The sequence below is a fragment of the Gossypium raimondii genome, chromosome 3 (genome assembly GCF_025698545.1).
Source record: "Gossypium raimondii isolate GPD5lz chromosome 3, ASM2569854v1, whole genome shotgun sequence".
NCBI classification, from domain to species: Eukaryota; Viridiplantae; Streptophyta; class Magnoliopsida; order Malvales; family Malvaceae; genus Gossypium; species Gossypium raimondii.
The window spans coordinates 39,050,165-39,077,181 of record NC_068567.1 but is presented as its reverse complement, the minus strand read 5'-3'; the positions used below and the strand labels follow the sequence as shown (position 1 = coordinate 39,077,181).

The 27,017-nt window shown below is 32.0% G+C and overlaps 1 protein-coding gene and 2 long non-coding RNA genes across 4 annotated transcripts; 1 reads left to right on the top strand and 2 right to left on the bottom strand.

The window, feature by feature from the left end:
• Nucleotides 1-17,339: 17,339 nt before the first annotated feature.
• On the top strand, nucleotides 17,340-17,932 carry LOC128039622 (uncharacterized). Its single transcript, XR_008194068.1, has 3 exons — nucleotides 17,340-17,481; nucleotides 17,579-17,623; nucleotides 17,708-17,932. It is a non-coding gene; the product is annotated as an uncharacterized LOC128039622 (long non-coding RNA).
• Nucleotides 17,933-18,281: 349 nt separating this feature from the next.
• LOC128039621 (uncharacterized) lies at nucleotides 18,282-20,370 on the bottom strand. Its single transcript, XR_008194067.1, has 3 exons — nucleotides 20,210-20,370; nucleotides 19,156-19,190; nucleotides 18,282-18,744 (listed from the first exon to the last, which is right to left on the bottom strand). It is a non-coding gene; the product is annotated as an uncharacterized LOC128039621 (long non-coding RNA).
• A 1,093-nt stretch (nucleotides 20,371-21,463) lies between these two features.
• LOC105794243 (protein SPIRAL1-like 1) lies at nucleotides 21,464-23,480 on the bottom strand. Of its 2 annotated transcripts, none has more exons than XM_012623322.2 (3): nucleotides 23,313-23,480; nucleotides 22,611-22,845; nucleotides 21,464-21,815 (listed from the first exon to the last, which is right to left on the bottom strand). In XM_012623322.2, exons 2-3 carry the CDS (start codon nucleotides 22,839-22,841, stop codon nucleotides 21,726-21,728), a joined length of 321 nt encoding a protein of 106 aa, XP_012478776.1. In that variant the 5' UTR covers nucleotides 22,842-22,845; nucleotides 23,313-23,480; the 3' UTR covers nucleotides 21,464-21,725. The 2 variants fall into 2 exon arrangements, with proteins under 2 accessions (XP_012478776.1, XP_012478777.1); XM_012623323.2 differs by having other exon boundaries at nucleotides 22,611-22,887; nucleotides 23,313-23,478.
• Between the last annotated feature and the right edge of the window lie 3,537 nt (nucleotides 23,481-27,017).

Below are 27,017 nucleotides of genomic sequence, written 5' to 3'. Positions count from 1 at the left end.
TAATTTTATAATTGTTTAGATAATTTGCAACTTCAAAGTAATTATTTACATTGAAAGTTGAATGTTGATTGATGATTATGAGGAGGAGGATGACAAATATGATAGAGTGAAAAGAAATTTAGAAAGAAGATGATGACGAGAAGCAAAAGATTAAAATAAAAAAATTTAAAAGTACTTGTAATAGCGAGGACTTTTAAAATAAGAGTAATGAAAGGATCAAAATAAATGATTTTAAATCTTAAATTTTGTATTTATTTTATCTTATGAAAATAAAACAAGCAACACTCAAATTGATTTTTTAACCATGTTATTGAAGTCTTAGTGTAAAAAATTGGATAATCTTTACTTTCATATTTAATTTTTTTTTTGAGAAAAATTGGAATGGAAAGCAATAGATTAGGATTACTAAGATTAATCAATTTAGATATTAGGTATTTGTATTTGTTTTATTGAATGAAAATTTTGGTCACACAAATTGATTTTTTAAGGAAATCAAAAATCTTAATAACTTCCATTATAATTTTCTTCTCAAAAGAAAAAACAAATTAAATCCTAAAGTAAAATTATCCCTTTTTTTTCACCCTGATACTTACACATTGGAAAGAAAAGAAGAAGAGAGATTGGGTGTTCTTGGTTTTATTTTAGTAAGGTAAGGTAAATACAAACTATTTATTTTGACTCATTATAGTTGCCACCTATTATTAGTATTTATTTTAGACTAGATTTTATTTTATTTTTTAGGAATTCAAAATTTTTTATTTTTTTGTAATACTATTTGATAATTCAATAATTTCATTAGTTGTTTCACTTATGAAATGAAGCTATTATCAAAATTAAAAATATATTGTGATAATCTTATGCTAATTAGATAAGTTAGTTTTGAATAAGATTTATAAAGTTTAATTTGATTTTTATTTTTATTTTTCATGTCATGTCTATTTTATGGTCCATATTCGGGGTTCGTGACTATATCTCCTAACACAATGTATCTTTAAGGCTCGAACCTCATTCTTTTCTTAAAAGTGCAATGTACCTTGCCAACTCTATTGATTGGATTATGTTTAATACAATTTGAATTTAATTTTAATTAATAACATTATAATTTGATTTTATAGTAGAAAAATAAATATAAAAGGTTAAAAATAGTTTTAATAATAAAACTAAAGAAATTTGAATTTAGTGTTTTAATATTAATTTCAAAATTAATAGTTAATTCAATGATTTTAATATTAAAACTTAGTTTTGTATATTATTAGTGTATACGTGTAAATTAAGTCAAAATCTAATCTCAATTTTTAGAATACTTTTTTTAAAATTGATCTTTAAGATATTTATATAAATTTTAAGATAGAATTATTATTTTACCTTTATTCAAACTCATAATAAGTATTAAAGTAATTCATATCCCATTGCACTTTCATTATAATTTAAATTATTAAATTTAAAACATTATTTTAGTTTTAAATTTATATTTTCTAATGATTATGGAATAAATTTTTTATTAAATAATAAAAGTATAAACACTTATATTCAGTGCAACGACGTGGCCTTGGAAATTAGTATTACATATATGAGAGTGTATAATGACACATCGAATTGAAAAGATAAATGAAGCTAAGCATAATTTAAACAAATATGCATATTTATATAATTAAAATATTCATATTTTATACTATAAACATTTATTATTAAAGATTTATAAATTGTAATATATATTTATTATTAAAATATTAATATAAATATTGTTCAATAATATATTAGGAAAAATTATTTAAAACTTATTATTAAAACAAATTTGTAATATTACATAATTTATTAAAATAATAATTTATATTAATAACTTATTATTTTATTAAATATAAATACTTTAATAATGAATTTAATAATATTGAACATTATAATATTAATATTAATAATAATAATATTATTATTTTAAATATTTTTAAAAAATTAAAATTAAAATTTTTATCATTAATATAATAATGTTAACACTACACCAAAACAAGCTTTTAGCGGCATGTTTTGTGGCGTTTAGATGACAAACGCCGCTAAAAGTCGAGCATTAGCGGCGCATGACACAAAACGCCGCTAAAGATCTAACATTAGCGGCGCTAATTATAATACACCGCAAAAGAACATCATTAGTGGCGTTTTAAAAAAAAACGCCGTAAGAAAAACTGACAAAACGCATCGTTTGACCTTCAGGAATAGTGGCAATAGCGACGCAATATAAAAACGCCACTATATAGCATAATTAGCGGCGTTTATTTGTAAGCGCCGCAAAAATGTTAGCCAAAACGCATCGTTTGTTCCCGAGGTATATTAGACTTGGTGGCGTTTATGATAAACGCCGCTATAGTATATTATTAGCGGCGTTTTTTAGTAAACGCCGCAAAATATCTTAACCAAAACGCATCGTTTGGTCTTGAGGTATATAAGAATTAGTGGCGGTTACGGAAAAACGCCGCTAAAGGAGAGTATTAGAGGCACTTTGTAAGAAACGCCGCAAATTATCTTAACCAAAACGCAGCGTTTGGTCTTAATGTATATTAGAATTAGTGGCGATTGTGGAAAAACACCGCTATAGCACAGTATTAGCGGTGTTTTATACAAAACGCCGCAAAATATCTTAACCAAAACGCATCGTTTTGTCTTGAGGTATATAAGAATTAGTGGCGGTTACGGAAAAATGCCGCTAAGGGAGAGTATTAGAGGCGCTTTGTGAGAAACGCCGTAAATTATCTTAACCAAAACGTAGCGTTTGGTCTTAATGTATATTACAATTAGTGGCGATTGTGGGAAAACGCCGTTATAGCACAGTATTAGCGGCGTTCCGCAAAATATCTTAACCAAAACGCATCGTTTTGTCTTGAGGTATATAAGAATTAGTGGCGGTTACGGAAAAAGGCCGCTAAAGCAGAGTATTAGAGATGCTTTGTAAGAATCGCCGCAAAATATCTTAACCAAAACGCAGCGTTTGGTCTTAATGTATATTAGAATTAGTGGCGATTGTGGGAAAACGCCGTTATAGCACAGTATTAGCGGCGTTCCGCAAAATATCTTAACCAAAACGCATCGTTTTGTCTTGAGGTATATAAGAATTAGTGGCGGTTACGGAAAAAGGCCGCTAAAGCAGAGTATTAGAGATGCTTTGTAAGAATCGCCGCAAAATATCTTAACCAAAACGCAGCGTTTGGTCTTGATGTATATTAGAATTAGTGGCGCTCATGTAAAAACGCATGTAGGTTTGGTTTTGAGGTATAGAGTGAATAGCGGTGTTTGGTTTATGGTATTAGGTTTTAGGGTATAATGTTTAATATTTTTGGATTAGTTTTTGAGTTTAGGGTTTACGATGTAGGCTGCCTATTTAGTATTTTTGATTTAGGGTTTGAGAGTTTGGTGATTAAGGTTCAATGATTATTATAAGTTAAAGTTTATCGTATGTGGTTTAGGGTTTTAGGGTTAATCATTATATAATGTTTTTGATTGGAGTTTTGAGTTTAGGGTTTATGATGTAGGTTTAGTGTTTTGGGGTTGGGAGTTTGGGGTTTAAGGTTTGGGGTTTGGGGTTTAGGTCGCTTTAGTCATGTTAAGAGGTTAGTGTTCAAGGCTTATAAGAGGTTAGTGTTTTAGGGTTTAGGGCTTGTGGTTTACGGCTTGCAGTTTATAATTTAATATTTACAATACATGGTTTTAGGATTTGAGTGATTTAGGGTTTATGGTTATGAGTTTTAGGATTTAATGACTTTTTTGGTACCAAATTAAAAAATGACAAATATGTATTGTTTTTAAATTATTATTATGATACTAGGGTTCTAATTGATGAAATGATTAGTTTACAAATTGACGAATGGCATATTTATATGTTATATATGATGAAAAACAAATTATTTAATTGTTTTATTTACATATATATTAATAATTTATATATTCACTTAAAAATAGAGTATATATAAATTTAAAATTATAATACATTATTTGAATATCGTAAATAATTAATAATTTTAAATATTGATAATATTTAAATTATACACTCTCTAAGATTTATAAAATTTATAAAATTTTAACAATTGAAAATAATAAATCAGATAATTTTTTTAAATAATATTCATAATAATATTAATAATGTCATAATTTTAATGTATCAATTAAAAATAATGTCTAGAAGAATGTATAAAAAATATATAAAAATGTTAATATTAGCGGCGCTTGTTCACAAAACGCCGCAAAAAAATATATAAAAAATGAAGCAATACAGCACCGTTTCGTTGGGGAGTTAAAGATTAGTGGCGTTTTAAGTAAAAACACCGTAGAGGTTGTGAAGGTAATGGCGTTTTAGTGTAAACGCCGCAAAAATTATAATATCGAACGATGTCGTTTTAATAGTAATAAATAGGTAATCGTTACCGGCGTTTTGATTTAAAACGCCACAGAAATCTAAAATTGGCTGCGTTTTTAAGTAAATGCCGCAAAGAACATAATAAAAATTAAACGAAACGGCACCGCTTCATTACGAGTTAAATTTTAGTGGCGTTTTCTTAAAAATGCCGCAAAATTTGTGAATCTAGTGGCGTTTTTTTGTTTGCGCCGCTAATGTTAAGAATATAATACGTTGCCTTTTTTACTACTATATTGATATAAATTTAAGGCGTGGTGGCGTTTTGTAGTAAAACGCCAGAAAATATAAACATTATCGGCGCATTTTCGTAAAACGTCGGAAAGTGCACGTTTATAATTTAAGAAAACGACACCGCTTCGTTGCGGTGTTAAAATTTAGTGGCGTTTGGTTTCAAAACGCCGCAATAATTAAAGTGATAACGACGCCATTTTTGTCCAAAATCAGCTTCTTTCTCTTAAGTCATCGCCCCCAGCCCGATTTCCCCCATTTCTCAAAATCCCTAAACAGGCAGAGGGAAATACTCCAAGAGATCAAATCGTCGAGAAGTTTTGCCTCCGATTCGTCGAGTGCTTGTTTTAACAGCAAGGAGAAGGTTCATTTTTTGGGTTTCGGGCAAGGATACATAACCCACACAGAGAAGAAGGTGATTTTGCTGTCGGTTTTTGTTTTTGGGTATTCATTATTTAAGGTACCCTTTTCTTTATATTTTGTATTTAAAGGTTGCATTTTATTGTTTTTGTTAAATTTCTTGTTTGTAATTTATTGATGACCCGTTGAATGAACTGAAATGCGAGTGTTCTCTGTGTTTAGGGTTTGTTCGGTTCGGGGCTTTCATTTCTGTTCATCGCAAGCAAGGTACTGTAATGCTTTAATTTATGTTATATTAGGAATGTGCACAATCCTTTCTTGATGAAGTTCAATGATTTTTAGGGTTTTGGGAAGTTTAGGGTCTTCTCCGTGTTTAGGGTTGGTAGGATTGTTGATTTTTAAAAACACATAGGATGGTATTCTGTTTTGGCACAACAGTTAAGCAAATGACTTTGTGGATTACTTGGTATTCTGTTTTGGTAGGATTGTTTTGGCACATTACTTGGTATTATTTTTTGGTATTTTGTTTTGGCACAGTTTCTTTAGTCTTCTCGTATTGAACATTTTCAATGTTAACCGGATGAGTTTAGGGACTTGGGTTAAGCATAAACATGAACTGAACAAAATTTGGTTCTTTGAAAACTATGTTAAGCTATGTTAAACATTTTGAATGTTAAGCATAGTTTTGAATGTTTAGCTATGTTAATCTATGTTTTGAATGTTAAACATTTCGAATGTTAAGCATATGAGTTTCTGCAATTGGTCTTCTGTTTACCTATGTTGTTTAGATTAAAATTGTAAACTTTGAAAACTGAAAAAAAATGATGCACAGTTAAACATAAACTGAACAAAAACAGTTTTAGTTAAGAACTGAACAAAAAATCCATCAACTGTTTCCTATTTACTACTGATTAACAAATTTATTCAGAAGGATTGTGGCACAAATATGTATTCAGTTTGACCTGCTGTATTTGATTTTCATTTTTTTATTTGGTTTTTTTGTATACAATTCTGATTTGTCCTATTCCTTGTTCGTATACTGTTTATTTATTTTTTGGTTTTTATTTGGTTTGTTTGTATACAATGCTGTTTTCTTTTTTTGTATACTATTTATTTATATTTTCAGCGTATTTATATAAACATCTGAGTTGTTATAATCCGCAACAATTTCTCTCTTTATTTAACAAAGAAAAAGGTTACCGCTTTTCTATAATTAAAATCGATTATAATCATTGAAGAGACTGATGAGTTTCAACTCTCTAAAATGTAATTTTTAAGATTTAAAAATTTTAAATTAGTAAATATAAAATTCCACGTTGACTTCTCTTAAAAAGATAAAAATTGATTTAATCCTTTTAAAACTATGAATATATTGACCATTAAAATTGTGAAATTGCACTTTTACGACACAAATTTAATTTCGGATCCCCAAAAAATTCGACTTAGCCTTTGTATATATACCATTTTTAATATATATCGTGTTTTCTAAATTTAAAATTAATAAAATAAAAATATTGTAGGCGGATTTGAACTTGAACTCAACTAAAATATTGATTTATTAATTTAATATTTTTAATTTTACTATGTACATTTTATTATTTTTGGATAAAACTAAATTTTTCACACTTTCGAATTTAATTTTTATCATATAAAATGACGATGTAAATTATTTAAATAAGGTTCAGTTTTTTGTTAAGAAAATGCCATAATACATAACTTACATATAATACACAATATGTATAACTTTTTAGATTTTCATAGTACATAACTTACATAATATTGAACTTACTTAACTTTAATAATAATTTTCACAGACATAACTTACATAATTTTCATAACCTACATAACTTATTCAATACACAACTTACATAATTGTTTATAATACACAACTTACATAATATTGAACTTACATAATTTTCATAGTACATAACTTAAACGATATTGAACTTACATAATTTTCATAACCTACATAACTTATACAATACACAACTTACTTAAATTTCATAATACATAGCTTACATAATATTGGAACTTACATAATTTTCATAATACATAACTTATTTAATTTTCATAATATAAAACTTACATAACTTATACATTACACACTTACATAATTTTCATAATACATAACTAACATAATTCTTCATAATACAATGATTACATAATTTTTAAAGAATTAAGAAATGGACCGGTCTTACATAACTTAAATAACTTAAATAACTTACATAACTTACATAACTTACATAACCTACATAAATTAAATAACTTACATAACTTACATAACCTACATAAATTAAATAACTTACATAACTTACATAACCTATATAAATTAAATAACTTACATAGCTTACATAAATTAAATAACTTACATAACTTACATAAATTCCGTGGACTTACATAACCTACATAAATTAAATAACTTACATAACTTACATTACTTACATTACTTACAGTACTTACATAATACATAATACATAACTTACATAATTTACATAATACATAAAAATATATCATATCACAAATTTCTGTAATTCATTTATGGTTATAACTGGCGTTTTAACTTACCCGTGCAAATTATTGTCAACGTCAGACTTCAAGAATTAAGAAATGGACCGGTCTTGGATGAATTTGTCAAGGGTTAGCAACGGTTATCGAAATGGAGTACAATATTTTCTAAATTTTGCATTTCAATATGCAAGCCAGGAGAACATGATTCTTTTCCCGTGTAAGAACTGTGTCAACATAAACTGGCATTGTCGTGAGGTTGTATACGAGCATCTAATTGTTGATGGGTTTGTTCGGGGTTATAAACAATGGTTATTTCATGGAGAATGCCCGCCTAGTACTTCTTTTTCAACGATGGATATATCTTACTCTGGTCCTGCTTACCATCAGTCTGATAGAGGGGATGACATGGAAGGTATGTTGCGGGATGCATTTAATATGCACAATCATGGTGTCCAGTCATTCCCAGCGGACTTTGTGGCTTCTGATGATTGTAATATTGGGAGAAATGCTTTTACCGAACCGGGACGTAGTGTACTTCATGAAGAGCCGAATGAAGAAGCGGCAAAGTTCTACGCGCTACTTAATGACATGAACGAAGAACTGTATGAGGGATCAAAATTTTCAAAAATGTCTTTCTCTGTTCGTCTTTTTCAGTTAAAATGTTTGGGAGGGTGGACCGGAAACTCGTTGACAATACTGTTAGAGTTTTTAAAAGAAATGTTTCCGTTTGTAAAAATCCCTCAGTCATGCAAAGATATGAAGAAAATGATAAAAGATTTAGGCCTTGGGTACAACAAAATCCATAGTTGCCCAAATGACTGTATGTTGTATTGGGGCGATCGAAATGACCAACAGTGCTATCATGTATGCGGCCAATCCCGATGGATTAGTAGAAACATGGAAAATGGGAAGGACGATGAAAATGGTGCACAGTCGAGAAAGAAGCCAGTCAAGATTTTGCAGTATTTTCCCCTGATACCAAGGCTTCAAAGGCTATTCATGTCGTCCAATACAGCGGAGTCAATGACGTGGCACCATGATGGACGAACTGATGATGGATTACTAAGGCATCCAACAGATTCTTTGGCTTGGAAATCATTTGACAATAAATTTTCAGGCTTTGCAAGCGATCCTAGGAGTATGAGGCTTGGGCTAGCATCTGATGGATTTAATCCTTTCAAGATCATGAGCATCTGCGTCAAGATTTGGCCGATGAGTGCTTGTTCCTTATAATCTGCCTCCGTGGATTTGCATGAAGCAATCTTCCCTTATCTTATCTATGATTATCCTTGGTGAGAAAGGGCCCGGGAATGATATCGACATTTATTTACAGCCACTTATTGAAGAGTTAAAACAATTATGGGCTGGTGTCGAGACATACGATGTGGTGAGAAAGGAGAACTTTAATTTACGTGCGGCTTTAATGTGGACCATTAATGACTTTCCCGCTTATGCCAATTTATCCGGTTGGAGCACCAAGGGTCGTTATGCGTGTCCTTGTTGTGCTGCACAAACATGTTCGCAGTGGTTATACAATGGGAAGAAGTTTTCTTACATGGGGCATCGTCGGTGGTTACCGGAAAATCATAGATTTAGATTTCAGAGTTCTGTATTTGACGGCACTGAAGAGTTCAGAGAAGCTCCTTCCCAGACCAGTGGCTCTGAAATCTTGTTCATGTTGGAAGATATGAATTTCATTTATGGGAAGATGAACCAACCGCCAAACACGCAGAGAAACAGAAGATTAAATGATGAAGGGGATGAAAGCTCCGACGAAGAGGACGATCCTAATGAGGCGGACTTGTGGAAAAAAAGAAGTATTTTTTTTTGAGTTGCCTTATTGGGAGCATCACCTTTTACGACACAATCTTGATGTTATGCACATTGAGAAAAATGTCTGAAAGAACATTGTGGGTACAATTTTGAACGTCGACGGAAAATCAAAAGACAATCTTCAGAGTCGACTTGATTTAGTCCAAATGGGAATTCGGCTTGATCTTCATCCCAATCCACTTCCGAATGGGAAATATCGGTTGCCGCCTTCTATTTTCTCAATGTCCAAGACGGAAAAAGAACTGTTTTGCATGGTGTTGAAAGATATAAAGGTTCCAGATGCGTATGCATTAAATATATCTCGATGTGTTAGTGTTAAAGATCGAAGATTATATTCGCTAAAATCACATGACTATCACATCTTGATGCAAGATTTAATGCTAGTTGCTCTATGATGTTGTATGTCCAAGAAGGTGACGTCTTGTATCATTGAACTATCCAACATAATGAAAGCCATTTGTGGTAAAGTTTTGGATGTTCAAGAACTTCAGAAGGTACAGGATCGAGCCGCTTTGACTTTATGCAACATGGAGAAAATCTTTCCACCTTCCTTCTTCACCATTATGGTTCACTTGATAATTCATCTTCCGCACGAAGCAATTCTTGGCGGACCCGTTTTCTATCGATGGATGTATCCCATAGAAAGGTGTTAAAGAAGTATTTTTAAAATTTTCCTTCATTCACCTCTATGCCTTCAGTTACAACTTTTGATAATGTTGTATATTGTGTTTAGGTTCCTATCCAAATTAAAGTTTACTGCCGCAACAAGCGATATCCAGAAGGATCGATTGCTGAAGGCTACTTGGCAGAGGAATGTATGACCTTCTGCTCAAGATATTTGGAAGATGTCGAAACAAGGTTGAACAGACCAAATAGGAATGCTGGACTCACAGACTATAACTTAGCCGATACTTATTTGTTCCAAAGTTTTGGAGAACCAATCGGCAAAGTTGAAATTGCAGAATTAGATAATTTATCGTGGGTACAAGCACATCGATATGTTCTGTTTCACCACGAATCATTGGAACACTTACGGAAGTAAGTTCTACAAATTTTATAAATATTTATCAAACTAAATATTGTTTATCTTCTAACAAAGATCATATTTTTTTAACATAGTGAGTACAAACAAATATTGAGATCTCGTTCGCGCTCCCGAAGAACACAATATCGAGATATCAATAAGTTGTTTACAGAATCTTTTTATGAATGGTTAAGCCAAACGGTATGCAGTTGGAGCTTCCGCTTGTTTGTATATAATGCTTTCTCATAACATTTTTAATTACTCAGTTTACTTTCCATTCAATAGGTTTGGAGTGGGAAGAGCGTAAACGACGAAGTTAAATGGCTCTCCCAAGGTCCAAATCGAGTGGTTAAAAGATATAGTGCGTTCCTCATCAACGGATTCAGATTTCATACAAAATATCGCGAGAGGTTGAGGAGAACGCAAAATTGTAGAATAGTTGTTAATTCTGCAATTACAAGTTATGCTAGTGTTAGGGACAATAATCCTGTCGAGGGAAATGTGGAATATTTCGGACATCTTACTGACATAATTGAGTTGGATTACTACGGCAAATAGAAAGTTGTCTTATTTCGAGGTGATTGGGCCGATGTTAATACAGCTCGTGGAATCAAGCAAGATCAATTTGGTTTTACAATGGTGAACTTTGACCGATTGATTCACACAGGACAACAACTGATAGATGAGCCTTATGTATTCTCTAGTCAAGTCAAACAAGTTTTTTACTCAAAAGATCCAACTGATGAGGGTTGGTACGTTGTACTCCGTAACATCCCTAGAGACTTGTTTGACATGAGCAGTGGAAGTAGAGATAACATCGACGACAGATCAGAAACTTTGCCATTTCCAGAACAAAACTTAAACGATAATATCCCTAGTACTAGTGCACAATTTCAATGGGTTCATCAGGATACGGATGAAGATATTTACGAATAATGATGTAGTAAGATTTTACTATTGTTTAATTATATGTAATATCATAATTTAAATCTTGGTCTTATTATATATTTCAACTATTTTATATGTGTTGTTATTGTTGTACTTAGTTATTAAGTTTACTTAGATTTTATGTGTATTGCAGATAAAATGCCTAGAAGAAAAATTGTAAGGGAAAGCATTGTTCAAAATGATCCAAACTCGACAGAAACAAATAGTACTGAACAACAGACAGCAATTGGATCTTCGAATGTTCCGATTACACCTGAGGATCCTACGGAAGTTCAAAGTAATTTTACATTTAATTTACATGCGTGTTGACTTATAATTGATTTATTTTTCAAATTCTTATATTATAATATACCATTTGTAGCTGAAAATGGTGGAACGCGCAGAGGTCGAGGACGTACGCTACTTAGAGAGTTATACGAGTTAGATCCAGTCGAGCGTGTCAAGGTATGCAGAAACAATTTTGGTCAGCCTATTGGATTAGAAGCTCGACTTTTAGCAGGATACATGGACATTTTAGCACGAAATGCGAATATGTTGCCTATCAACTACGAGTTATGGCGTCAAATGCCCGATAGCAACAAAAACCAAGCCCTCGATAATATTATGGTAACAAAATGTTAATGCTATCTGTAATGCTTGAGAAATAATTTCATTTATATTTACTTTATTAACTTGTGTTTTTTGTAGGTGAGGTTTGCTTTAGAGGTCTCGGATGCTTATGTAAAGAATGCATTGGGAAAAAGATGGAGAGACAATAAAAGTACTTTGAAGAAAAATTATTATAAGACAAAAACAACCCTCGATGAGAAATTACAAAATGTCCCGCCGGGTATGTTGAGGTACCAATGGGAAGATGCGGTTAGATTTTGGCATTCTCAGAAAGGCGATGTACGACGTACTTCCAAACTATTGTAATTATTTTGGTTTATAGTATTTACTATTTACGTACTAAAAATTTTATAACGTAGGATCGTTAACGAGTTGGAAAAAGTAGCCGGTAGCAACAAAAATTCGCTCACACAGCCGGGTCGAGAAGTTTTGCATGTGTAGCTGAGGCAGAGGTATTTTTAATTTTTTAATATTCTCAAATATGTATAACTTTCTATTAAATAATATTTTTACTACTATATTGTAGGAACGGTCGTCCGGTCAAAAAGTTGGACGCCTTCAACTTTTTGAAATTACACATAAGAAGAAAGATGGATCTACTATGACTCCTGAAGCTGGTGAAATTATGGTACGTTTACTTAATACGATTTGACTTATTTTAGTTATTTATAGTGTTTATTTTCTAATGTTTTAATTCATTGCTTGTAATGCGACTATTGTTATATTGCATTTGTTTTTTTAATATATATTGTGTTCCTAACTATGTGATTTATTTATTAGGAAAACTAAAGGAAAAAATTTGAGTCTGAAGCGATTGCTTCTAGTGATAGTTCTGTTCATCTTGAAGACATTGATAACCGGATTATTCTGAAGTTTTGGGTCTGAAAAGTATGGTCGGGTTCGATTTCAAGGATCTTTTATCATTAACCCAATATTTTGGATCCATTCGCACCAATACATGGCTTCGGGAAGTCAATCTCAAGCTGAAGTTCAGAGGTTAAAAGATCAGATAGCTCAGATGCAAGCGACCACATTTGAGGTTCAAAGGAAATATGAAGAACTTCAGCAACAACTTAAAGCAGATGCGGCAGCGAGGAAAGCAGATGCTACAGTGAGAGAAGCAGAGGCCCTGAAGAAGAAGCAGCGAGAGAAGCAGCGATAGAAGTAGAGGTTCAAAAGAAATATGAAGAACTACACTCGACTTCAAAAGATGCGGCATCGAGAGAAGCAGAGCGAGCAAAAAGTACGACGAACTTCAACAGCAGACAGGACTATGATGAAGATGTTTCAATGATCATAACTTCCGCAATCATAGTGTATATTGCATAAATATTTTATTATTTTAACTTTAAACGTTTTTGTAAAGAAAAGTATGAATTCACTTTTATTTATATCAATTAATATTATTTTAGTCATTATATTATATAAATTTATTGTTTTGGTTAGTTTAGATCTGGCTGCTTTTGATTTGTTGTTGCAGGAGGGCTGAAAAAAACAGAAAATTTTATTTTAAAAAAATCCTAAAATTAGTGGCGTCTTTTAAAAAAGCGCCGCTAAAAGTCATATCAAATAGTGGCGTTTGTGAAATAAGCGCCACTAAATAAACACTACTATTAGCGGCGTTTTTGAACAAGCGCCGCTATAGAACATTACTTTTAGCGGCGTTTTCATCCAAAGCGCCGCTAAAGAACATGATCTTTAGCGGCGTTTTTTCCTAAGCGCTGCTAAAGAATATGATCTTTAGCGGCGTTTTTTTCTAAGCACCGCTAAAGAACGTGATCTTTAGCGGCGTTTTTTCATAAGCGCCGCTAAAGAACATGATCTTTAGCGGCGATTATTTTCTTAGCGCCGCTAAAGAACATGATCTTTAGCGGAGTTTTTTTCTGTAAGCGCCGCAAAAAGTTAGTGACATTGTCGTTAGCGACATTTTTTGTGGCGCTTCTTTAAGCGTCGCAAATTTCTTTAGTGGCGTTAAAAAGCGCCGCTAAAGGCCTAAAAAAACGCCGCTAAAAACCTGTTCTGGTGTAGTGTAAGCTTGATTCAAGTTAATTTTTATATAAAAATAAAACTATTAATAGATGAGCTCTTTTTCGGAAAATGACTTACATTTTTCAAAAGGGTAAGTTAATTTACAGGAAAAGTAGTTTATTTTCAGTTGACACGTAGTCATTTTATGTTGGCCAACTTGTTTTCTATGAAACAAACATAAGAAAATGCATAAAATATTTTTCCACAAGTCATTTTTTGTATAACAGACACACCCTTTGTCTCATTAATTCTATCTCGTAAGTTTTACAACCTACTAAAAACTAAAAATATATCCATAGAACTTAAACTCAACATAAATATTAGAGAAAATTTACACATGACAGGACTCAAACTTGAAACATTGAGATTTTTCTTGGTAAAGTGGAAAGAAAATAGAAAAATGAAAATTGGAAGAGGTAGAAAAATAGAAAGATAGAAAATATAATTTTCATCCTATAAGTGTGCTTGGTAGAAAAGATGAAAAATTCAAAGAAAAAATAATTTTATTTCCATCCACTGTTTGCGAGGTTGAAAAACAAAACAAAATAAAATAAAACATTGAAAAAATATATAATTTTGAACTAAATTACTATCTCTCTCATTTTCTCTCCTCTCACTTTTTCATTAGGATGAAAAATGATCATTTCTTTTATTTTCTTTCCTCCTACTCTTTTCTCTACCAAGTCTACTCAAAATTTGTTTTCTTTCCACTTTTCCACTCCCTTCCATCCCTCTACTTTTCTATCTAACCGAACACACTCTAAGATTCAAAAAATGACCTTGTCATTTTAGCTAAAGGCTCAATCTTGTAATTTTAAACATAAACAAATACAATACATAATTTAAAGACACCGTTTTTAGTTCTTAAAAGCCAAAGACACCATCTCTATCTTCAAAGTAAAATGAATTAACCTAAATTAAACTCCTCAATAGAATATGCTGAATTAAACTCTTCAATAGCTTAATATTCCAGTGACTAATGAGTATTTCTTTAATTATAGTTAAAGAGTGTGACAACATGTGAATTTATTTGTTGTTAATTTGTTTCGAATGTGGACAACAACATATTTTTTGAATTATTATTGGTTACTTGTATTTGTTCTTGAATTAATAATTATTATTGGTTGTTGTTTTTTTAATTATTATTTGTTGCTTCATTATATAGCATCTATTGTTATTTAATTTACATGCAGATGTGTGTAATAGGTATTGAGCCACTTGTAGAACAAGACAATAATGCATCACATGTTTATGAGAATGATGATTTTGGAGCTGGTGAGGCAGTTGTTTTGGGAGCTATTGAAGGGTCCAATGAGGGGGACTGTGAGGAGGATGGTAAGGGTGTTGGTCAAGGGGCTTTTGAGGCCGATGGTAAGAGGGAGGATGTTGACTGGCAATATGTTGATGAAGTTTATATGGTTAATGTTAAATATCTTTCAAATGGTTAGGGGGATGAGATGTTGCAAGCTGCTAGGGATAAGTTGAAAAGATTTAGAGGAAAATCTGTAAAAAATTATAACATTGATGCTAATAGGGAGAGGATGGCATGTGAACTTGAAAATGATGTTTGGGAGGATGTAGAAGTCCAAGAAAGGCATGATAAAAGTACACAAGAGGCAAATGGTTATGAGATAGATTACTTTGAATCTAATGACCATGTAGTATAGTGGAGTCTAGTTCTGAGGAGAAACATGAGCATGGTGCAAGGAGAAGAAAGAAGTTTTCGGTGTACAATCCAAACTATGAAAATCCAAAATTATGTTTAGGGATGCTTTTTAGAGATGGAGAAACTTTCAAAGATGTCATCCAAAATTATTCAAAGGTTTCAAGAAGGGAATTGAAAATTGTTACAAATGAACCAAAATGGATCAGGGTTAAGTGCATCACCATTGCGAAATGTCCTTGGAGAATATCTGCAAGTTACAATAAGAGATCAAAGTGTCTACAGGTGAGCAGCTTTCACAAAGAGCATAATTGTTGTGTGAGATTCAAGAACAAAATGGTTAATGTTGCTATAATTGCAAACCATTTTGAAGAAACTACAAGGGACCATCCAAAAATGAAGTTGAAGGAGATTCAATGAAGGGTAGCTTCAGATTTGCATGTGAATATGAACCTTACTAAGTGTAGAAGGGCCAAAAAAAGAGTGAACAAGAGGTTGGCTGGGAGCTTCAAGGAAGAATTTGCTATGTTATGGGATTATGCAGATGAGTTGAGGGTTAAGAATCCAGACAGTACAATTAAAATGGCAATGCATAGGGTAACTCTAGATTCTTCCCCATATTTTACAAGGTTCTATGCTTGTTTTGATTCTTTAAAGAAAGGTTAGAAAGTTGGATGTAGGTCAATCCTTGGTTTAGATGGTTGTTTTCTAAAAGGGTATTTCAAGAGTGAAATGTTAACAGTAGTTGGAAGAGATGTAAAAAACCAGATGTACCCAGTTGCGTGGGCTATAGTTGAGGGTGAATGTACAGATTCATGAGCATGGTTTTTAAATCTACTAGCTATTGATTTGGACCTAGAAGATGGCTTTGGATATACAATAATTAGTGACAAACAAAAGGTAAGACAATATTTTCATAGGCTTTTCTTTTATATGTATTTTTTTTCCAATTATGTTAACATTTTTTTAATTATTTGCGTAGGGTTTAAAGATTGCAATTGATGAAGTTTTGCCCAGAATAGAGCACAGAAATTGTGCACATCATGTTTTTGCCAACTAGTTTGGAAGGAAGAAAGCAAAGTTTTATGAATTTGATTTTTGGGAAATTGTGAAGGCCACAACAGAGAGGGAGTGGGAAGATAAAGTTTAAAATCTTAAGAAAAAAGATGAAAAAGTTGCGAATGAGTTGATGTGCAAGTCTCCTAAACATTGGACGAAGGCCGTTTTTGGATGCCAGTGTAAGTTTGACATGGTTGACAATAATATTTGTGAAGCTTTCAACTCTAGCATTGTAGAGGTGAGGTACAAAAGTATAATCACAATGTTAGAAGAAATAGAATTGTCGAGATGCGAAAGTTCTGCAAATCATGGAAGCAAAACTATGGTCCTTTAGTGAAGAAGAAATTTGATCAAAATAAAAGAGATGGTGTTGAATGGTAGATGGTATGGAATGGTGATGATGGTTGTGAGGTGAAAAAGGGAAGAAAGTAATACACAGTGAACATTGAAGAAAGAACCTGTAGTTGTAGGAGTTGGGAATTAATTGGCTTGCCTTGTCCACATGGTTGCGCTGCCATATGGCATATGGGTGGTGAACCAGATGACTACTTGGATCAATTCTACCATAAAGAAACCTATGAGAAAGCATACGTATATACGCTGCAGCCTATCAATGGAGCACATGAATGGGTCAAGTTTGGAATTGAGCCTGTTCTCCCACCTATTGACAAAAAGATGCCCGGAAGGCCAAAGAAAAATAGGAGGAACCCAAAAGATGAACCAAAGAAAAAAAGACCAAGACAACTTAGTAGGGTTGGGTTGATAATGACATGCAGTGTTTGTGGAATTGAGGCTCATAACAAACAAAGATGTCCGTAGGAGGTAACTGTCATTTAAGGTTCATAATATTTATTTTATGTGTTATTTAATAAACATAGAAATTGGTTGATTAAATAGGCTATTCTTTTGTTTCTTGCAGACCCATCAACCACTAAATGTAAAGCCTCAAGAAGCAAATTTTTCAGTAAATATTAAACTTATAAATATGATTTTATTTTATGATTGATATATGTCATATTGGTTGATTAAAATTTTCTATTTGTTGCAGACTCATCAATTGCAAAATGCAGAGCCTGAAGTCGTAAATAATTTAGTAAATATTAAACTTATAATTTGGATTTTATTTCATATTTGGATGATTAAATTAATTTTTCTTTTGTTTGCTACAGAGGATCAATCAACTAGAAACTGCTGATGCTGAAGTTGTAACACATTCAGTAATGATAATTTTGTAAATCTAATTTTATGTGTCATTAAATAAATATGAAATTGGTTGCTTAAACTATTATTTTTTGTATTATTTGTAGGTTGTTGTAATTGTTATTTGTTGTGATATTATATAATTATTGTGTCAATTTGGATATTAAGGGTCTGTTTGATTGTCGAAAAATATTTTCCGTAAAATGATTTCGGAAAATGTTTTACTTTTCGTAAAATGATTTCTTGGAAAATATTTTCGGTGTTTGATTGAATCATGTAAAATATTTTCTGCTGCTTGGCAGATTTTTGAAAATATTTTTCCGGAAAAGTTGTTTTACATATATTAATATATATTAATAAATTTTTATATTTTAAATTATTTTTACATATATTGCAATGATTTATTTATAATAATACTCAATTATTAAGCTACAATATTAATCGTTATAAATTGAAAAAAACTAATATCAAATAAATTATTTGTAATTGTGTTAAAAAAACAAGTATTGAATAATTAAAAAAACAAGTTATTGGAAAATCAATAAACAGAAGCAGTTTTCTACCGAAAATGAAGGAAGGAATGAAGGAGGCGATAGAGAGGAGAGCACGGAAAATGTCTTACGGAAATTGAAAGGGTAAGACATTTTCCCTAAAATATAACCCATTTTCCCTTGTTTTGGAGTTCATTTTCCAAATGAAAAATGTTTTCCGCCAATCAAACGCTGGAAAAGTTGAAAATAATTTTCCGGAAAATCAATTCCGTCAATCAAACAGACCCTAAGTTGTTTCATTTGCTTGCTACAGAGGAATAACAACTCACAAATTGTTAGGGCACTTGAATCCAGTAGGACATCTACTATGAGCTCTCTGGTGAAAATTAACTCCCTGAACAAAAAACGCAAACAAATTAAAGACCATTTTAGCACCCAAGAATCAATTACACAGAAACAACTAAAGAAGTGGCACTTTTGCTAAATGACATGTCATATTTTATTTTTTTTCATGGAAACCTTTTGCTATAATGACTATGATTGACATTATGCTTTTTTTTTTGTGCACCACATTGGTTGACAATATGGTTTATGGTATACGAACTTCTCGCTATTGTGACAACGGTTGACAATAAGATACAAGCATATTGGTTAACTATCACTTTGGTATAATTTTTGGCAATGCAATTTAAAATATTACAAATGTATTAAAAATATATAGAATCTAATATATTTATATTAAATTTGTCACAAAAAGATAAATATCAAAATGATTATATCAATAATAATCAATTCGGAACTTTACATCTTGTAATTGTTGTTGCCATTACACATGTCAATCTGCTTGGAAAAACAAAGCAAAATAGATGAGTAAACATATTTGTGATAATGTGAAGTATAAGGCATGGTAATGACATGATCAAATCAGAAAATAAAATACAAAGTTCTCTTAATGCAACTCTTTTCTTTTAATTTTTTATATGCTCTTAACATTTTACAAGAAAGAAAGAAAAGGTTAGAAAGCATAGTATTAGCTATTTTGTATTTTTTTAGCAAAAGATGGTTTTATTAGTAAAATCAAGCAAGTTAGAAATAATCAACAATTACTAGAGATGTCAAATATAGAGACATCATCTTAGCAACTCATGATAAGAACAGTTAACACATCATAGAAACATAAAAATTAAATCCTCATTTATGAGAAGCCCACTAAGCAAAACATCAATCACTCTCAACTCCAACTTATCCAAACATGTATGTGAATATGGTGTTCATTTCATGACTCTATAACACATATTCATAGATTTCTGTACTTGTATTTGTTAAACTTTGAGTATCATAAATATTTATTTGACTGGATTAGACCAAGAGTAATGACTTAATATATATTCATGTGACTTCATGTTATGCTCATAACAAAAAGTTTTATGAGAACATACCAATAATGAAAAGATGTTAAATCAGTTTACTTGAAGATGGAGATAGCGTCTTTGGCTTTTAAGAACTATAAACGGTGTCTTTGAATTTTCAACCTAACCCATGAAGTAATATGTTTTATAAAGATATTTGAATTTGATTATCGTCTTTATTTTTTCATTATTTTTATACGAGCAGACAAATAACCTATCTTAAGATCAAGAAATCCATTTTAATACATTTGACTAACCTTATTTCACTCCATTATAAGTTTTTCTCTCTTTTGAACTCAAATAACCCAAATACTAGATTCAATTTTGAATTTCAAAATTTAGGATTTCAAAACCCTAAATATTGCTATGAAAATCAAGTTAAACACCAAATTTCATAAACTTAAACCTAAAATATTAGAATATCCAGTCGATTTGTAACGAAACACTAACCTTTGCTTCGCCTCAATCTCTCGATTCCAAATACAGTCTGTGCCTCTTCAAAGCTCAGTAATAGAGAAAGGTTTTGGGTTTCTCTTGCCTCTTCAAAATGGTTCAAGGTTTCAATGTTTCATAGATTTGTTTATGGAGAGGTTTTTTTTATTGGATTAAGTTTTTTTCGATAGTTAGGTTTATTTTTTAATTAAGAGTTATTTTTTAATTTTATGTATGATTTATTTTATTATTTTCACATCTAATTATTTTATTGGGTTATTTAAGTAATAAATTACATCTTATTAAAAATATTTCAAATGTGAAATTCCACATCATTCTCGTTAACTTTTGATAGTACTTTTATCAAATCTGTTAAAAAAACAAATTGAAAAAAGAACAAAAGTTGAAGCTAAAAAGGCTCAAAAATATAATTAGGATCATTTTGACAAAACATATAAACGTTAGTGGCCAAATTTGTTATTAAGCCTATATTATATTATATTTAAGTATCATTTTAAAAAAAAGCGTAACTATTATATATGTATTGAAGTAGCTTTCCTAACATAAAAAAATAAGTTGCACAAAATTAAACTTGAAATTAGAATAATAAATTAAAAATTTTCTTAACCAGGTATAGAATGAATTAAACTTTGTTTTTTTACCAAAAAATATTAACAACCAAACTTAATTAGATAACAGGCTATCAGACAAATCTCAGAGCAATAGATCACGAACTTGATCCGGCAGTATCTCACAAATCGTCAGACCAAAAACAATGTCTCTCGCTTTCTTAGCCACGAAATCAGCCATCGAGTTGGCTTCCCGAAAGACGTGCCTTATGCCAACTTTCTCCATGTTTGCCATCAACGTAAGACCTACTGAGTAACTAAGACAAGACATACGAGTAACTAAAGATTTTCTTCTCTTTACTAAAGACAAGTGATTAATTTATTGTTAATTCATTATTAAAACCAACTGAAAACTAATACACCTACCAAACGAAGCATTAATACACTTATCATATTCATGTATAACATGGTAATGTGTTTATATTTACACAACGAATCATCATGTAACACGATCTTAAAAAATGACTATATGCTGGACCGAACTCTCAAACTCACCAGTTACGAATAACCCAATCACAATATACATTACACACATACATGCATAAAAGGAAAAGGAAAAGGAGAGGCATATAGCAAAACCAACAACAATGAGAATTCTGCCAAAATTGTATATTGTATAAAATGGGATAAAGAGAAGGTAAAATAACAGAACCATGCAGATGAAATATATAACACTGCTTTTTATAGTAACTGAGTTCTGCAATACACGTTTTCGCATCTATCTGGAGACTTCTTCGAATAAACCAACAATAGCCACAAGATCTGTAATATTACACTACATGACGGCAAGTTTCCATTGCTTAATGTGATAATATCTGAAAACAGCAACATCTGGAATCTATGGCTTCCCTAAGAATCAACAACCAAAATACTACCATTATCAAGATATATTAAGTCATTCGATCTCATTTGCTACCACCAGCTCCCCCACCGAAAAGGTAATCCAGAGAAGATCCACCTCCAGGGGCAGCATGAATCTTGGTGGATGGTCGATCCTGCATCCAGGAAAAAAATAAAACACAGACAGTTATACAAGTTATTATAGGTATTAAGCAACCAATAACAACCCCCCCCCCCAAACTTAATTTGATATACACCCTTAATTACTGCTTGATTTAAACATAAAAAATCAATTATAAACACCACCAGTTAATAAGAAAATTTACAAGCATAGTATCATGGTGCTTTGAAGAAGGTAGCACATTCAGGGGAATGACATCCGTGTTGTATATTTGATTAATATATATTTTTCTAAGCCATCACCCTTGGAAAGAAAGTTAATACGACAAAGTTATTCACTCATCTACCACTTAGGTCAAGGAAGGGGAGATGAACACTAAGGATAAAAGATTGTACATTTCAGCTATCTTCTAACAGTAATTAATAAAAAAATTATATAAATGAGAAGAAAAAACTTCCTAGATTCGTCAATCCCAGACAGCAATTAACCTATAACATTTATTGGAAGCTTCAAGCCTAATTCACAGAACTTGGAAACACATTACTTAAAGATGCGGCCAAGAATGTCAAGTTCCTTGGTAATAGTTTCTCCTCAATGAGATTCAAGTTTCTAACTTGTATAAATCATATTTTCAAGGTATTATTTTGAGCACGCAGTTAGCCCTTTCTGAACTACCTCTACATCTATTCTGCAACATGTTTCCTATTGCTCATTTAAAAAATTGGTGGAAAAACAAGAGAATGTCAAGAACTTAAAACACTGAAAGGGCAAGTCCATAAGTGTCATACAATTTTAAAGACTCATGAAGCAATCACAAAAGGGGTTATACCGTAATGAAATTGCCAGTGTTCTGACCATCAGCACGCGTACTGTTAATACCCGCAGGAATTTGCTTGGCAACTTGTTCAGGAGCAGGAGCAGGTTTGGACACATCCTGTGCTTCAATTGGAGCAGCTTCGGATTTGTTTGTAACTGGTTTTGGAGCTTCTCCACTCCCAAACAGATAGCCCAATGAGCTCTGCCCACCACCACTGCTAACTCCACGACCCATCTTTTCCATCTTACTGGAAATGAAGTAAAAAAAAAAGAAAAGAATATCACACAGGCTGGGAGGAAAAAAAACACAGCACAAAGTAAGAATCTATAAGTATAGCCAAAAAAGCAATAATCCAAAAGGGATTGGAGCAAGAGGAGGTGGAATGAACATAAAATTATGGATGAATTGCAGAAAAAAAGGAAGAAAAACAAGCATATCGCATGAACTTCCATCACAATCCTTGATGAAGACTATAGTCAGCAATGTTATTCCTATACTTCAAATCCCCTCGCCCCGCCCCCTCCACTTCTCGAATGCAATGTAAAACAAATTAATGACGTCGCATGAAAAGCTTTGGACTCTCCACTTTGCAAAACGTAAACATCAAACAAATTAAATGAAGCATAAAAATGAGTAGCCAACGAGGGAAATATAATCAAATCAGAGATACAGTAAACAAATTGGAAGCTAAACTCAGTGAATGAAACATTGAACCTTTTGAAGTGCGAAGAAAAGATCTAGGCTTAGCGTTCTGAAATTGCCTGAAATTTTCTTTTGAGATCAGATCTGGAGAAGAGCGAAAGTGGAAGAGCAGTAACTAGGAGTTGGCTACTGAAAAAGGAGGCGAAATGCGAGCGTTACTATTATTATTGGTTTGCTTAACTACAAAATTAGGCCCCAACTATATTGTATTTTCTATTTAGGTGCTTACGGTTTTTTTAATCAAAAGATGTTTCTAAACTATCAATTTCATCTTATTTTAACTCCAAAAGTATGTGATGTCTAGTAAGAACATGACACATGGCACATTACCATTGGTTGGTATTGTATATTGAGTAAATTGAGACAAAATTAATAGTTTAAGTATAATTTTTTACCATAGAAATATTTTAGGTATTTAAGTAGAAAACATTATATAGTTTGAGGGTCAATTTTACATTTAAACTTTATTAGTTTATTTTTGGGTAAACTACAAAAGTGGTCACTAAACTTCGGTGAAATTTCTTCTTTTTTTACTACTGAACTATGAAAAGTTACGTTCTGATAACTAAAGTTATTAACTTGTAACTTTTTGGTCACTCATTCGTTAATGACAGAAAAGTGAGGTGGCACATTAATTCAAGGATTAATATCCAATTTTTTTGAAAAATATAAAAAACTGAAAATTTGGTGCCAGAGAGAGTGCACACTTCCTTGCCCACCAAATCTGTATGGATACAATTTCCATATTTAAGTGTTGGCAATTGATTGAACATTATATTTAGGTTATGTTGATTACATGGTGAATATCTAGCCCATTATGGAAGATCATACTGCTTGAGAATGCAAATATCGGTAAGTGATTTGGATTGAAATTCCCAAAGCAATCCCTTAGATTATAGATTTTGGATTGGATCGTGATTCTACAAATGAGCCGCAATAGAGTCCATAGAGTCTATATTTACTTAATATGTTATTATTATATTGTGTTTCTCTTATGGTATTACTGTTTTATTTGGATTGTATTAGATATTCAATTGTAAGCAAGTTTCGAAATTAAAGTCTATATATTTGAGAGACTTGCCTAGGAAAATAGACTGAGAGTTAGGCACTTAATACGTTCTTGTGAGAATAATTATGTAAGAGTACTATTTTGGTAGTAAAATCATTTTTATGGATTTACTTGTTGTGATCATAGTAGTGAGATTATTATGTCTTTAAAGTGTAAGGGTGAGGGAACGATCACGGTGGTGTGATTTAGTAGGTTCACTTTGTAATTGTTGAAGAGAATGCATGTTTCTCATTGAGCTAGGCTTTACAGATGTAAGAAAATTGAACTGCATAAACATATTCTCATGTCTTGTTTGTTTATTGTTCTTCATTTAGTGTCTAGAGAAGTGCCCACCAACTTAGGCGTCAATTTGGTTGTGTTGTTTTTGTTATTAGCAACGAGCTTTTTTTACTAATAATTGGTATCAGATCCCGCCACTTAAAAGTATGCTAATAACCTTGTAAAGAAGTTTAGTCTTAAAGAATCAAAGTCTGCCAGGACTCATATATTAGTGACTGAGAAACTAAGTTTAGATATTGAGGGAGTGTCCACTCCTCAAACCACTTACAAAAGTATGATAGAAACTATGCTGTATCTCATTGCAAGTCAACCAAATTTGAATTTTAGTGTTGGTGTATATGTAAGATATCAAGTCAATCCAAAAGAATCTCATGTTAAGGTTGTGAAGAGGATCATCAAGTATGTCCACGGAACTCTTGAACTTGCTATTTGGTTCACTAAAGACAACCTTATGTACCTAGTAGGATATAGTGATGTTGATTAGGCCGGGAATGCGGATGATCGAAAAGTACATCAGGAGGGTGTTTATACTTAAGAGGTAATCTAGTATCTTGGTATAACAAGAAAGAATGATCAATCCTGTTATCTATCGCAGAGGTTGAGTACATTGTAGTAGGCAGTTGTTGTGCACAATTGCTTTGAATGAAACAACTGCTTGAAGACTTTAGGATAACTTTGCCAATAGCCACAATTTAGTGTGACAATACAAGTGTCATAAATATATCAAAGAATCCTGTTCAACATTCCAAGACTAAGCACATTGATATAAGGCACCATTCCATTCATGAATTGGCGGAAAGAGAAATTGATGAGATTAAACATGTGAGAACCCATAACAGCTAGCTGATTTATTCATAAAAGCCTTGGATGCTAACATGTTTGAGAGCTTAAGGAGCTCAGTTGGTATATGTAGTGCAAAAAGTTATTTGTTAATTAAAATTGCATCCAGACGGTCATTCTTAATGTTGTTTTGAAGACAAACGTCATCTTAGTTTTAGCCTATATTATTTTTAGTTTTGGAGGGAATATTTTCCTTATTTTTATAGTTTATTTTTGGTGGGAAAATATCAAAAAGATTTTTCTTTTTCTCTCTCTCTTTATCTCTGGGAATGACATGAAATTAATGAGATTGTGATCACTTCTTTTCATCCATAAAAAGTTATTCACATCAATTAAGACCTCTCAATTCTCTTATGAAGATTTATCTAAAACATCTCAAGCATTCTTGTTTTGCAAGTCTATGCTCTCTTACAGAAGATCTTTCAAAGTATTTAACTTTTTTTTCTCATGGAAAAAACTAAGATGATGATTGTAGAAAAATATGAGAAACACCCTAGTTGTGATCCAAGTGGCCATGCTCAGGCCAGTTGTGATGCGACCCTGGCTCGGAGTGTACCAAATACAAGCAAAGATCCACAGATACTTCCGCAAGGCTCGATCACTCGAGCTCGGGCAAAACAATTTAAGGAAGCAATTTCGACTATAGTGGAGCAAGTTTGGAACGATATTTTAGCTGAGCATTTTAAGGATGATTCGAACATCTCCATAAGTTTCCCTTGCACCCTTTTACTAGCTGAATTAAGCTCGGATTCAGCTTTATGAACTCATTCCAGCTTATTTGAGCTCAATTGCAAAATTTGTGATTATGCGTTTTAGCTGCTGGAATTAATTTAATTTGTCTTTAAAATAAATTAGTTTAGTTAGTTATAGCATGCATATGAATTAAATTAGGTGGATAATTCTACATTAAATATGTTTTATGATATTACATGGTTTTAATGTGTTTTGTCCATAATTAATTCGTCCGAAGTTCAGACATCAATTTAATTTGTTTTTTTTGTTCAGCTGAATTTAATACTTAGCTAATTAATTTGTCTAGTTACATTACATCTTTTAAATGTGTCAAGGTGCAGCCGAATTTATGATGATTAATTTGTTGCTGCTTGATTTTAATGTGTTCTCATCTAATTAATTAGCTGCATGTATTTAATTTCAGGTACATGCAATGGACGGTACATGCATGTTTGGCAAATTAAATTGGCTGCTGTTTGAAGCTTTCTAGGTGTCCATTCGGCCAAAGAAGCTATTGTTTCCTACTCCCAAGCTGACTATTCAGCCGATTTTAATTCCTTTCACAATGCTGGGCATATGTTCACACATGTTGGCTATTCGGTTCAAAGTTTTCACACCTTAAAAGGCTGATCAGTAACTCCTTAATTGCTGGTCACTTTCTAGCAATAGTTGCCATTTAACTGAGCTTAATAAAGTCTATTAACCGAACCTAGCAGCTGCCACTTTTCCAAGCTTCCAAGTCCAATGTTCATTCTAGAAGCTGGCCAATGGAGCTCACATTCAGCTGAATTTAGCTA